This window comes from Callorhinchus milii, unplaced genomic scaffold, assembly GCF_018977255.1.
Source record: "Callorhinchus milii isolate IMCB2004 unplaced genomic scaffold, IMCB_Cmil_1.0 Scaffold9, whole genome shotgun sequence".
In the NCBI taxonomy this organism is placed as follows: domain Eukaryota; kingdom Metazoa; phylum Chordata; class Chondrichthyes; order Chimaeriformes; family Callorhinchidae; genus Callorhinchus; species Callorhinchus milii.
Genome location: NW_024704750.1, coordinates 11,409,796 through 11,424,976, shown reverse-complemented (window position 1 = coordinate 11,424,976; position 15,181 = coordinate 11,409,796). Strand labels below are relative to the sequence as shown.

Here is a 15,181-nt window from a genome sequence, read left to right as displayed (position 1 = left end):
GGAAGAGCCGGTGGAGGAGGGAGAGAGGGAGGGAGGGAGTGGGAGGGGTGGGTTCCGTTGCATTGCAAGAAGCCTCCACAGCAACAGCCGGTGACGGATGTCCCGCCTGTCCCGGCCCGGGCCCGGGCCCTGTCCTGTGCCTGTCCTGTGCCCTGGGCGTTGCGAGCCCTGAAACCGGGGCCCGAATTCCCCCTCCAACGTCAGGAGAGCAGGAACAACGCGCGGCGACGCCGGACACACCCGATAGGCTGAGGGGGCTGTCAGTCAGCTGTTGCCGTGGCAATCTGGGGGTGGGGGGGCGGGCGGGTTGTCTCTCTTCTCTCCCCCCCCCCCGCCCACCCCTCTCTCCCCCCACCCCCCCCCCCCCCTCTCTCTCTCTTTCTCTCTCCCTCCACCCCCCCTCCTCCTCCTCTTGTCACGGTGCCGGGAAGGGAGAAAGAGAGAGAGAGAGAGAGGAGCTGCGTCTGCTTGGGTTGGGTGACCTCCGACCCTCCCCCCCCCCCCCCCCGCCATCCCTCCCTCCCTCCCCCAACTCGGGCAGCTCCAGCGCTGACAATGAGCGAAGCAGCACCGAGAGCAGCAGCAGCAGCCACAGCAATAGCTGTAGCAGTAGAATAGGAGCCCCCGTGCATTGCTACATCTTTCTCTCCTCTTGCCTCTTTCACACCCTCCCTTCTTCTTCTTCTTCTTCTTCTCCTCCTTTTCCTCTTCTTCTTCTCCTCCCCCTCCTCTTCTTCCTCCTCTCCCTCCCTTCCTCTCTCCCCCCCCCTCCTCCTCCTCCTCCTCCTCCCTTCCTCTTCCCATTCACTTTTTGTTGTTTATATTTATTTTTGATAGAGAGAGAGAGAGAGAGAGAGAAGGGGGGAAAAAAAAGAAACGCACTCACTCACCCACCCCTCTCTCTCTCTCTTTCCCCCTAACACACACACACACACATACACACAACAGCAGCAGTAGTAGTAGTAACAGGGGGTGGGTGGGGGGGAGGGGGGAGAAAAGAAAAAAAAAATCTCTTTTATAAAGAATTATAATAATTATTACAGCGCATCTCTGCTCCCAAACCAAAGCAAAGCAACATGATGGCGGCAGCTCCCATCCAGCAGAACGGGACCCACACGGGGGTTCCCATAGACCTGGATCCCCCCGATTCGAGAAAGAGACCTCTGGAAGCGCCTCCTGAAGCGGGCAGCACCAAGAGAACCAACACCGGCGGTGGGTATCTCAAGCCTTTTTTTTTAAATATAAAAAAATATTCATTCAGCTTCTTCCCAGAGCCTTTGGAAAAATGGCGTCTCGGTTTTTTTTGCTGTGATCCCATTAAAAAAAACCTTTTTTTTTGTATATATTCCCCCCCCCTCCTCCTCCTCTGCTTTTCTTGTGTGATTATCTGTGTGTGTGTGTGAGTGTGTGTGTGTTGCTGGTGAGAAAGGTGTGTGTGATTGTGTGTAGATGTGTGTGTGGGGGAGGTAGGATGGGGATGTGTGGTGGTGGGGGTGGAGGGAGAGGAAGAAGAGAAGCAAAAGAGGAGGAGGAGGAGGAGAAGGGGGGCAACTTCTTAATTTCTTTGGCTGATGTTGAAATGTATCTACCCTCTCACTAGTCTAGCGGCTGGTTACAGATCGTTGACAGAGAGAGAGAGAGAGAGGATCATGAGGCTGACCAGGCAGAAGCTCGGTCATTCTGCTCTGATCAGGAGTGGAGTGTGGACACGAATCGCAGTGTTTTGAGTGCAGTTGACTTTCCACTGTTCATTTATTACACTGTTACACCTCCGTCAACAAAGAGGGAGGGGAGGGGGTGGTGGATAAACGAGGAGGGTTCCGCTGTGCATTGTATTCGCGTTTAGGCAAAGGGTTAAGTTTGTCCATTAGCTGATGGTTTGTGTCTGCAAGTGTTTCTGTCAGTCTGTTATTGAGCTAATTTACTGTTTTTACTTAAAGCGAGTGATTTGTTTGTTTGTTTGGTGGGATCATTTTTTCTCATTTGCTTATGTTACTTGAGATTGAGAGTACTACCCGGGCATCCATTGTTTATCTCAGGCAGTTACAATGTCGAGAGCAGTCAGGAGATTGAAGCGAGGTGATCCTTTAATTAATGAGCTTAAAGAGATCATCGCTGTCTAATAACTTCGGTTAAAGAAATCTGGGATTTGCTCTCTCTCCCCTCTCCCCTCTCTCCACACACACACACACACGCACACACACACGCCAGGGATCTCTGCCGTCAAGTGATGTGCGTGTTTGTCAAGGATAGCGATTTGATGCAATGCAAAGGAGGTTCTGGAGCGGGGTGTCATTTTCACCGCGTTAAAGAGGGGGTCATTCTTTCACGTGCACTTGTTAATTGTGTTCGTACCTTGTGCCTAAAGGTAAACACTCACAGTCTGTAACCATCGGCGCTGCAGACAGCAGCTGCTCTCAGTTGAACCGCGTTCATTTATTTACATATTGCTGTATGTGGAGCTATTTAACGGCGGGGGCACGCAAACAGCGCGGTTTTATAGGTCAATTACAAATTCACGATCACCATGGAAACCGTGTCTGTCATCATCTTCTGATACATTATTCAAAATCCTTCTAAACATGGGTACGCAGAGATACTCTTTCTCCGTCTGCATCACCAAATGTCATTTTTTTTGTGTGACGTTTTGGCATAACCGAATTTTTTTTTTGTGTGTGTGTGTAATGTAACCCGATATGTTGTGCAAATAAATAGAATGACCAATACATTTAATGCAGGACAATGCACATCATCGTTTAAATAATGGATGATTTTTTTTCTCATAAGTAGCACAGTGCAGCAATCGTATATCAAACTATATGAGATTAAAAAATATATATACCCACTGAACTGGTCTGATGCGATTTGTACTTTTCTTTTAATATACCGAAGGCACTCAGGAGCAAAAGGGGACATCATTCATTGCGCTCGACGCGTTGTACAGTATTGTGTTAATTCGTGTGTGTTTTTTTTTTCCTTTTGCAGAAGACGGCCAGTATTTTTTAAAAGTCCTTATACCGAGCTATGCTGCCGGATCTATCATTGGGAAGGGAGGACAGACCATTGTCCAACTGCAGAAAGAGACTGGCGCCACGATCAAACTGTCCAAATCCAAAGATTTCTACCCAGGTAAGGTGAAGCCGTGCTCACTCGGTCTTGTGTATGTTTCCCTGGTCGGTGGGGGAAACCACCCCCTTCTTCCCCTCTCCCCTAACCCCTCCCCCCCCCCCCCCCCAAAAAAAAGAAGAAATCTCGGATGCTATTGTAAATAGTAACCCTGTGACCAATTGAAGGGTGTTGGAAAGAAAGAGAAGACTTCTGTCGCCCTTCACAGCCAATTTTTTGGGGGAAGGGGTCGTGTGTTCTTGCCCCCCCCCCCCCTCACCTCTCCCCGTAACGAGGAAACTCGTTCCTACTCGAATTAGTGATGTTTTTTTTTTACCTCTCCCGCATCTGTCACCCGCTATGAAATTGACTTCATATCATTTTGGGGTCCAGGGTACGGATGTTGCGGATTTCCTTTATATATATATATGTTTTTATGTGTATATATATGTATAAACTGATCAATGATCGCAAGGCAATTGCAAAGAACGACTAACTGCTCCATCCTTTGAGTGCGGGATCTCTAGGAGCCCATTATTATAGAATCTATTACACGTTTAATAATCGGTCATATTTCATTGGTCGTCATTATGATACCCTATGTGTGAAGACTGGTGATGGGGGGTGTGTGGGGAGGGGGGGGGGGGTGTGGACTTGCCTGTGCTCCTCTGTTGCTGATTACTGGAGATAGATATCTGGGTTTGACAGGGATTCTGGGCTGGACGCGTTGTGTCTCTCTGTCACTGTCACCTGGGCTCTGGGATCTGACTGAAGTGGAGTCGGTTAAATTAAAACCCAGTGACTAGATGCAAAGGGAAGGTTATTGCTTTTGAATCAGTAAAGCTGCTTTGGAGCCGTGGGGTTGTGTCCAATGAGATGAATGAATTCCATGATCTGGCCGGGACAGCTGGTATGACGCCGCTGCAGCCAAACAATTTGGGGGCTATTTAAATGTTGCAATAATATAGCAAGAGGGGAGGGCGCTGCTCATGGTTATAATTGCGCTGTTTTTCGGTTGTGGGTGTGTGTGTGTTCTGTGTCGCGAAATTTAGGAATGAAGGGACAGTCTGTTGCAAATTGGATGTTCAATCTAGAACAGGATGATTTTGACAGCTGGATCCCGAGCTTTAGTCTGGTTTTATAGATCATACGGTGCGGGAAGCCCTGAGCGTATGTGTATTCTATGCATGAATTATATAATACGAGAGTGAGTTTGTAAGCTTAATGATTTAAACCCATTTCCATATTGACCATCTTTCCCCCCCAGTCGCGTGTGCAGTGATCATCCCCAATGTTTCTGTTTGACCAGCCTGCTGTATATTCCGAGGTCCTGGCATTCCTGCCTCCCAGCAGATGTCTTCTGGTCTCCTTTCCCTCCTTCCTGCAGAAACCAGGCACACAAATGTGCCGTTTCCAAGTGTTCTGTTCAACATGCGCATGTTTTATGTGCATCACCCAAGACCATTGCTACAATGGTTCCCAAATTCAGTAAGGAAGTCCGGAGCACTGGATTCTCATGTGAATAAGGCACTGGCTTTAATGGACCTGTGGTATTTAATGGTAACTTTTTGTTTCCATTTAGTAGCACTTTGAATTAGACTACGTTTTGCAAAACGAGTTTTTTAAATTTGTTATTTTTTCAAAAAACAACACTTGGTTTCCAAATAGGTATACCCTCTGAGAGGCTTCAGTGATATTCTTTGACACAATGTTGCAGAGCATCTCAGGAATGTTGTGGAATAGAAAATATTTCTTTTGTGTATTTTTTTGATAACTGCGTCATAGGAAATGTGAGAAGAATGGTTTGGGGATCTGAATACCTTCAGTTCTGAAAGGGTTCGAGTTGGCCATTGTAATGCTCTGAAATAGTGGGAGATTTGATTTTGAAAGACTGCCAAAGAAAGTATTGTAGCCTCCTATTCAATCAATCCTTTAAAATACACCCATCTTTGTGATGTAACATCTCTATACTTTTCCACCATGAATGTTGTAGTACAGAATATAGAATTATACAAATTAATATCCTCAATAACTGCTCTTTAGTATGGAAATGCAAATAGAATGTGCATTGATGGCTTACCAGATGATAATGAATATGATGCTGCTGCTCTAACAGTGAAATTGACAACACGTTGTATGGAAAAATAATTATTATTTTATGTTAGTAATATCATAATATGTTGACGATTGGGTAAAACAGTTGACGACTGTGTAAAACAGTCAGCTTCACCCACAAAATGTACAGTTAATTCACTTTACAGTATTTTCTGTGAAGCGCTTTGAGATGTCTCGAAGATGTGATAAGGCATTATATCAAATGCAAGGATTATTATTATTAAAACGTGATATTTTATCTCATGTATGGTTGAGTCATGGTTTTGTTTCCACAACACCCCACCCCCCCACCCCAACATACTTTAAGTTGTTGCTAAATTAAGCTGGTTCTATCACTTGTTCCCAGTGAATCTGTATTTCTGAATGTCCTGTTGAAGAGTGACAATCTAAACGGTATTGTTTTCCCCCACTGAGTATTCAGCAGCCACAATGTGCATTGAAAGACAGGTGGTCTCCTTGGCTTCTTTCACTGAGCTGCTGAGTATACAAAGTGCTTGAGCAGAGAGTAGGGTCATCTCTTAAATTAAGTTTTCTTTTAAAAATATTTTGAGTTGCCTAATTGTAATTTACTCAAGTGCATCTCTGGGTTGCTGCTAATTTTAGTTTCTGTTCATTGGGAGTTTTCAGTATACAGTTGACAGCTCAAATATCGATTGAAAAGTTTTGGAAGACCATCCAGATTTATAATACTTTGGTCAAATTGATAGAATTTTATAATACAAATAAATAGACATCAAAAGTATCTTACTATTGGCCATTCTGCCTTTTTTTGCTGTTTTATGAGGCGACAAAGCCTGTATCCAAAATAACTTGACTTATTAATCCAGTCCCTTAAACATAACCCATCTTTTGTATTGTATCAGCACCTTGGAACATCCTCCTGACATGAAAGCACTATACGTATGTAATTTGTTGTTGTATGTATTACATTTTTGAATTTCAAAGAAAATTTTAATAAATAATGTATTGTCGCACATTGACAGTGAACATTGACCATTGGATTACAAACAATACTAAGAGATATAGAGTACAATATTAAGGGATATAGAGTACCATACCTTAGTTATCTTTCTTAGTCTTTTAGTGTATTGAGGAAAAAGCACATTGTGTACTCTTTAGCTCTATTTCTATTTTGAAATACAAGCCAAAAACATTAAAATTGCTTTGCAAATTGAGGGTATGATTTGAAATAAACATGACTTGATGCTCAGTATTGATTAAAATATGGATTCTTAAAGATCGAATATAGAATATCAACATCCTTTCCTAAATAATCAGCACAAAATGATTTAGTTGAATGAAGTAATGGCTTAAAACAAAATAAATTGCATGAAAAGTTAGCTCACTGCACTGTCAGTATCTTCATGGAATAAGATAAATGGAATGGTTAGCTTTAATTAAGTCTGTAGCAAATGCTTATTCTAGAGAGATGTTGCAGCTGAAGGTTTTAAATCTTATTTTGCAAATAGATATATGCAGGGCCCATCACTCTGTATGAAGATCCTTTGCAGAGATTTGTGCAGGTTGCGAAATATGCCACTCTGAATTTGAAAATGATGCATTACTTTTAACTAAAGTTATCACACTCTATGGTAATTTACTTGTGTTTTCTGAAGCAGAAAATTACAATCACACTGTGCTTTTGCATAACCAAATCTTTCATTACCTTGTACCTCCTTTCTGTTGATGCAGATTACAAACCATATGTAATGCTAAACTCTCTTTGAGGATTTCAATATCATTAATGTTCCTTTTTTGATAAGTATTAAAAAAAACTGCAGTGAATTAATGAATGCCCTATGGTTTTTACTCCCTACTAATTCATTTTTCTAATAAAACTCTACCATAAAATTACTGACTCGCTTGCGTAGATGCTATATCACAGAAAATGAGCATTTTGAAAATAGAGAAGAATATTGCGTGCTTAAAATGCTAATTAAAACAATATTAATGCGGTTTCCCTCTTTGTAACCAATTTCCTTCCATACTGCACTGTGTGGTAACATGAAATTTTGAGTAGAAGGATGTTCTGCACCATGACGTGAACGTTAGTCGGTTGGATGTGGAAGAAAGGGTGCCTGGTTAAGGAAAAAATTAGTGGCAGAGATTCGTAATTCCTATAAGGTTACCATATTAACATTATGCACACTGTACTCAACCTATCCGCATAATTGTCTGGAAGAGCTGCCAATTTGCCTAAACTACAAAAGACTCATGCTACTGCAGCCTAGCTAGTGTTAAACTAGAGTACAAATCAGGAGAGGGAGGCAATCTGTTGGCATATAGTAAACTGCCAGCTGCTCACACTGACAATTCTCAACAGGGCAGCTGCTGATCATGTGACCAGTGCAGATGGGTTTTAAATGGTTACTTTCTTAGGAACAAAGGTTTTTTTCGTATCAAGAATTAAGAAATAATTCTCTGGTCTCTTTCTTTTAGAGTAACTTTGGACGGAGGAAGGGGCAGGACAAATTGTAACGTGGCAGTTATGGTGGCATTTAGGCTTATTGTAATAATCAGAAACTAGTGCTATCTGGAAGCTTGCCCTTTAACGTGGATGAATTTTCAGAATCGAACCATATTGAACGAATACACTGCGATAAAGTACTGTACCGAGTCATTCGTGATTAATGGGTTTGAATGGATACTGGTCTAATGCCAGTATGACATGGATGATACCAATGGCAATGACTCCTAACTAATGTTAAATATATGCTAGAACACTATAGTTTGTGGCTAGCTACCAGGAAAGGATTTCTCCATTTGTACAGAGGTATCCAATATGAACGCAAGTTTATTGGGGTGGTTTTCTTTGCCTGGATAATCATTTTGTTCCCCATTCCACACACTTACTACCCTAACCCTAAATAGCACACCCCTAGTAAGGCTGGTAAATGCTTATTAGTTTTGCCAAATGCCACCAGAACTGACACATTGTAATGTATCTTGAACTTGTCCAAATTTCCCTCTCTAGGATTAGTTTAAATTGATACCACAGACTTTGTTTCTTATTTGATTGTAAATCATGTCAATATATTTTTTCAAAAAACAGTACATCACTAGGTACCAATAATAATAATAATAATAATCCTTGCATTTGATATAGTGCTTTTCACGTCGGGAGGACGTCCCAAAGCGCTTCACAGAACACACTGTAAAGTGAATTGACTGTATATATATTTGTGGGCGAACGCGGCAGCCAATTGCACACAGCAATGTCCCACAAACAGTCGTAGATTGAAAATGACCAATTTATTATTGTTTTTGGTTTTGGGGGGATTATTATTAGGCGTGTGGAGTAAGGAAACTTGCCCAAGGTTTCACTCTGCCTGGAATTGAACTCAGGTCTCTCGCTTGCAAAGCGAGTGCTCTAACCACTGAGCTACAGGACTCCAAATAACTCCATTTTAACATCTTGATTTTATATGACATTAATTCGGTGTCATTAAACATTGCCCAAAATATTTACTGTTTGAGATTCCTCACGCTGGCTGTTGACAATTTCTCAGTTTATAAAACTGACAGCACGCCTCCGTTTCAGAGCTCATTGAAATCATAAGCATATTCCTCTACTTATGCACTTATAGGGAATAAACAGTTGTTTATTTTCATCCATTCTGATTATGCCTTGGATTTCTATATGTTCTGAATTTATCCAAAATGTTTTTCTGGAACCAATAATTACATCCAGAAATGAGTTGTGGATCCCCAATTACTTCCAACTATTCTTGCTTGATAAGAAACCTGCCGCATTTAATCCATTACAGTCACTTTTTACTCAGAGCAGTCCTTTAATATTAATTGCTCTCTTTAATGTGACTTGATCTTGCTGCATTTAATTTAGGGTTCATATATTTCTGTAAACAAAAGTAGTTGCTTGATAATTGAGTTCTAATTCATCAACAAAATACTCTTTACAGTAAGTATTTTGTCCTGTTGCCTGTCTAGCCGGAACCACCTTATTAGTTGGGGCTTTGGCTTGCAGGGTAAACAGGAGCTGAGTCGGATGACTCCTTGCCCCCAGTGACTGGTCTGCCATTCCAGGTCCTGCCGATGAGCCAGGCTGGCTGTGCTGTCATCAACAGTGCCCTGGAAGACTGCGGACCTGCCTGGCTCAAGAACTGGACCACCGAGACCGCCACAGACTGCTGGCTCGATTCCGACATTTCATTGCCATATATGTCAGTTCAGCTTCAAGGAGTTAAATTGTCTTAAATCCTGTGAAGCACTTTGGTGCAAGGTACAATATCAAATGCAAGGATTATTATTATAATTAACTACAATTATGCATTTTTAAAAACTAATATTTCAAGTGGGTCGAACTACATCCAAATCCCATTCATGTTTCATCATAAATGATTTGGGTTTAAAACTATCAGATATATTTTGGTCTGTTGTTGGCTTCTTTCAATTTTGACCATTAAGCAATCTGCCAGCTCAGCTGAAGTTTTTGGTTTATCAATTTTTTTTGGAATGGCATTTTGTAATAATCGTCAGTTCCTTTCAACAAAAGTATTGACAAATGGTACTATTCAAAGGTGTTCAGTTTCTTTGCTTAGCAATTTGCTAATACTACAACTGAGTGGACATCAGTGCAGTCATTTATTTCAATTTAGCTCAATTGGCTGCCGGGTTTCACCCACAAAATATACAGTCAATTCAGTTTACAGTATATTCTGTGAAGCGCATTGATACGTCTCAAAGATGTGACAATGCACCATATCAAATGCGAGGATAATTATTTAATATTAATTCCTAGCAGTCTGATGAGCTTGGTAATAAATTCAAAACTTCAGCAAATGACTAAAATGTAGTTATCTATGGGTCCATCTCTGTAGACTTTAATCTTTCCAAATTTGATGAGTGTACAGCACTATAACTATGTAATCAAGCTCAGTGAAATAATAGATTATAAACATTTTAATTGAAAAATGTGAGTAATTAATTGCACAATTCTAGCTAGCTATTGTATTTCAGATATAGAGTGCACTTCTGTAATACAAATTGTGGTGCATTCAGAAGATTCATCCAACTGAGATTTACAGAGCCACTGTCACACAGAAAGCAGTAATAATAGTTCCCGTGAAACTATTTTTCTAAATCATAAGTGAATGAAGAAAGAAATTAACCTGTTTTTCACAATGCTCCACACATTGGGGTTAGCTCAGGAACCTGGACTTGTGTTGTAAAAAAAGTTAAAAACAGCTGCTGTGAATTCTCATTTTACAACAGGTGGTAAGGAAATCATCAGTGAGTTGTGAATGTTTTCAATTGGAGTCTCAACAACTTATTTTCATGTATGTTTATGAAATAAAGATTTATTAAATTATTTGTGGGTAAGCAAACAAATAATTTCCTACAATGTATCAGCCTGGCTTAGTTGATAGCTCTCTCATCCCTTGAGTCAGAATGATGTGGGTTCTTGCTCTATGTCTTAAACTGGCATCATCTAGGCTGGTACTCTAATGCAGTGCTGGTGGTGTGTTTCTTTGTCAAAATACCATTCTTTGGATGGTACATTAAACCTAGGTCCCGTTTGTCTATTTGGGTGCAGGTTAAATATCCCATGTCATCCCAAATAGGTGCTTTACTATGTGCAATGATTGTGCTCATTGGTCATAATTAGCTAACACCCGATTATGTAGAAAAATATATTTTTATGAGTTTAAAGATCAAACTATAATCATACCCTTGTAAATTATTGACTAACTGTATGTTGAGGGCTGTAATGTTAAACTATTGACCTAAATCACACAGTGCTCAAAGCAGAAGGATTAAAGCATTATTGACTGTATTGGCTCCTTAAGTAATGTAAGGGTGACATTATAGATTCCAAACTGCCATATGTATTTATTATGCACTTGAGCCGGGCTGAGTGAGGGGTAGGGGTGTGGGGAAGTGGAGGCGGAGAGCATGGGAGGGGGGCTCCCAAAGGCCCAGGTTCGACTCCCGGGCAGGACGAAATGTTGGGCAAGTTTCCTTACTCCACACGCCTCTGTTTACCTAGCAGTAAGTAGGAACCCGATCATTAGTCGATTAGGGGGATCGCTTTCCAGGGATAATAATTCATTCAAAAAATAATAATAATTTCATCACTCAATCCATGACTGCTCATGGGACACTGCGATACACAATTGGCTGCTGCATTTTGGCTAAAAAATATACAGTCACTACACTTTAGTGAAGCGCTTTGAGATGTCTTGAAGACATGGTAAGGTGCTATATCAAATTGTTGTTTATTTTTGTCAACTGCTCTTGCTGTCCACTGACCATCAATGTTTGCTGATGACAATTAGCATACAGAAGTGACACCCACCTTCTCACATGGGATGGCTTCCACTGTGTCTACATTCCAGTAAATTAATGGATTACCCATTATAATTGGTATCATCCTAAAGAAGTAATTATTGAGAAATAATGCAGAGTGTGTGTAATTTCTGTTCCAGGGCAGCATCAACTGTTGTTCCACACTGCTTCATAGGCTACAAGAGGCCGTTTAAGTTAATTGGTTTAAGTTAAGTGTAGGATTGGAAGAAAGGAGAACTTGAGATTAAGGTGCAATAGAGAAGCAGGCATATGGTGCAGGTTTAATAGGATGAATTTTAAATGTTAAAACAGCAGCAGAGACTTCACTTCCAGTTCTTATCTCGAATGCTGTTTGAGATTGTGGCCATGTTTATATTGCAGTTGTTGTCTGTGTCCTGATGTGTGCCTCCATCCTGCCTTTTGGAGGCAACACTACTCAAGATAGCAAGGTAAATGGTTCCTTATGGTCTTTCAAAGAAACCAGGGACATTATGTGATCAAAATATTTACAACTCCCGACTGTTGCAGTTGCTTTGATGGTGCAGGTGATTTGGATTTCGACCTGCACTAATAGCAAGGTAGGGCTGGGACCTCTCTCTCATCAGCAGCATTGGAATACTTCAGAACTGGTTCTCTTTGAGTCTATTCTGAAGTAATAATAATAATAATCCTTGCATTTGAGATAGCACCTTATCACGCCTTTGCAAAGTTTCAAAGCGCTTCACAGAATATACTGTTTTATTATTTTATTATTATTTTTTACTTACTAGGTAAACAGAGGCGTGTGGAGTAAGGAAACTTGCCCAACATTTTGCCCTGCCGAGAATTTAACCCAAGTCCCTTGCTTGTGAAACGAGTGGTCTAACCACTGAGCTACAGGACTCCACGATATAAAAGTACTCTGCAATATTTTAAAAAAAGCTACCTTTAACTTAGTTTTATTTGCAGAAGTTACAAATTTGATAGTGATTTAATTGTATTTCAAGTTGCTTTGGATCATAATAATAATAATAATAATAATAATCCTTGCATTTGATATAGCGCTTTTCACGTCGGGAGGACGTCCCAAAGCGCTTCACAGAATATACTGTAAAGTGAGTTGACTGTATATTTGTGGGCGAACGCGGCAGCCAATTGCGCACAGCAATGTCCCACAAACAGTCATAGATTGAAAATTACCAATTTAATTATTGTTTTTGTTTTTTGGAGGGATTATTATTAGGCGTGTGGAGTAAGGAAACTTGCCCAAGGTTTCGCCCTGCCTGGAATTGAACCCAGGTCTCTCACTTGCAAAGCGAGTGCTCTAACTACTGAGCTACAGGACTCCACAAAAGGGAGTGATTGAATCCTTCGAGCCATTAGAAATGCATGGAATGAATTATGTGGTTTGTGGAAGGATATGGCTAACTTTACATTTTTGTAACACAATTCTTCTCCAAGGGCTTGTTCCCTGTCGCATATTTTATAGTGTAAGGGAACTTGGAAGAGTTTACTTGAAAGAGGTTGGGGGGAGGGTTCAGATGACGTCATATTTACAAGAATTTAGAAACAACATTTTAACTCTGGGATTAGGTTGCAGTCTGGAATGTATTCTCCAGTGTGAGCTTTTTTCCAGAAGTACTGGGAACTTTTTTTGGGGGGGGAACTGGACGGCGACTGATGACAAGTTTGCTCTTTACATGTTGACAATTGATCGCAATCAGATCGAAGGGTCAATTTAATGTAATTGCTGCATATTTATCTGTTTTTTATTCAGCAAAATACTTGCTCCTAGATTTTCCTTTTGAGAGGGATTGTCAATATATTAAATATATATTTTAAAACGATACAGTACTTTAAAATTCTTTTGGAATTCTTTCCTCCCAACCTTGCAAATCTACAGGTATGAATTGAAGAGTAATATTTGTAAGTGAGAATAGCCTAGGTTTATAGCCTAGCCAATCATGGATGTCAGTGGATAGAATGCATGACTTATGCACTTATTTAAACCGATTCCTGGGTTTCTTGCCAGAGCACAGCGAGTGAAGAGCAGACGCCAGTAATCTGAATGAACGAATTGGTCATTCTTGAATCCTGGAAATATAGATCTCTTCCTAACGGATAGCTTCACAAAGGCCTAGTTCAACAAGCAAGCGTCTTTAATTCCAACCTGCATATCAGAAGTTTTTTTTTTCACCTCAAGGCAAAACCGGGTGCATTGGGTTTTAAACTCGTTGAGCTTGGTAGACTTTTCCTACTCCCCTGTTCTGCTGGGGATAGAGATGTGGAAAATGTGTTCTTTGTTGTTGTTGACTACAATATTTAGTCTCAGCTGTTCTAATTGGAGGCAGGCCAGGATACAAGCTTAGCTTTTGTAGGTCTGCTAGGCCACATCTTTTCGAAATAGAAATGACTTTTGAGGCTCGAGTATTAGGAGATTGTTATCTCATTTCCAACTTTGTTTGCGATGCGATGATATAAAGTAGAGCAACATCTGCAGAGTTCTGATTGCTAACCTCTCACTGGACTCATCATTGCTGGCTGCAGCAGGTGTGGGATCCTTCAACCCTTTCCAAGGATCAGGAATTTTGTTTAAAAATTATCAAGAGACTAGAGGGAATACAGTCTAGCGAGCAGTGTGGTAGATGTCAGTTGTCCAGTACTGGAATGCTGCAGGTAATTGGGCAGGACTGGTGGGAAATGGAGCAATGTGCTTCTCACGTTGCACTGCAGCTGCTACTGAGCTTAATTAATCTGACCCTTTGAGGCTGCAGCGTCACAATATAGTGCACACACACACACACACACACACCATATACCACGCATAAATATACACACACATGCCACATGTATATACAGCACGTATCTATACTGCTGTGCTCAAATGGCTGCTGAGTTTCGCTCACAAAATACACAGTCAATCAACTTTACAATATATTCTGTGAAGCGCTTTGAGACGTCTCAACAATGTGATATCAAATGCTTACCAAATCCAAGGATTATTAATATTACATGAACACAAAAACACATGTACACACTTTCTCTCCCACGTTTGTACACGCACATGCATACCTAGACCCACACCTATGCCCATGCCCACACCTGCACTCTCGCACCTACTCACATACTCACACCCATACTCTTGCACTCACTCTCACACTCTTGCACCGAAATTCTTACAATCACTATCATACTCTCGAACCCACCAGCCCACATCCACTCCCTCACACCAATGCTCACCCATATCCCCCCACACCCACAACCCCCTAATTCCACGCGCACACACACGGTTATATTGATGATCAGGATTCATGTTGAACAAGGAATAGCAATGCAATTGCAAAACAAAGACTGAGGCTGTAATGAAGACACTGAACGATTTTTCTGGGTAGATGTGTATTACAAATAATTGTTATTTGCGATTTATGAATTATGTGATGCGATAAAGTCTATGAAGCCATGATTTAATTGCTGAAATTCAGTATAGAAAACATTCATTGGGCACCAACAGCTATGTTTGAAGAAGGAATATTAATTTTGATACAAAAAATATAATTCAAATGTTACCACACAATCGCATATCAAATTAAATTTCACACTTTGACAGGAGAGGAATTTTAATGGTGTTAGAGTATATTTGCAGACCTGGAATTTATAATATCTAAATTCAAATGTA

The 15,181-nt window shown here is 40.8% G+C and overlaps 1 protein-coding gene across 2 annotated transcripts in view; it reads left to right on the top strand.

Annotated features, from left to right (window-relative positions):
- Positions 1-990: 990 nt before the first annotated feature.
- LOC103175180 (RNA-binding protein Nova-1) overlaps positions 991-15,181 on the top strand; it is a 121,450-nt gene continuing 107,259 nt past the window's right edge. For both annotated transcript variants that reach the window (XM_007888022.2, XM_007888021.2), the window contains exons 1-2: positions 991-1,212; positions 2,986-3,129. In XM_007888022.2, coding sequence (XP_007886213.1) covers positions 1,077-1,212; positions 2,986-3,129 — 280 coding nt within the window. In that variant the 5' untranslated portion in view covers positions 991-1,076. The remainder of the gene's footprint in view (positions 1,213-2,985; positions 3,130-15,181) is intronic.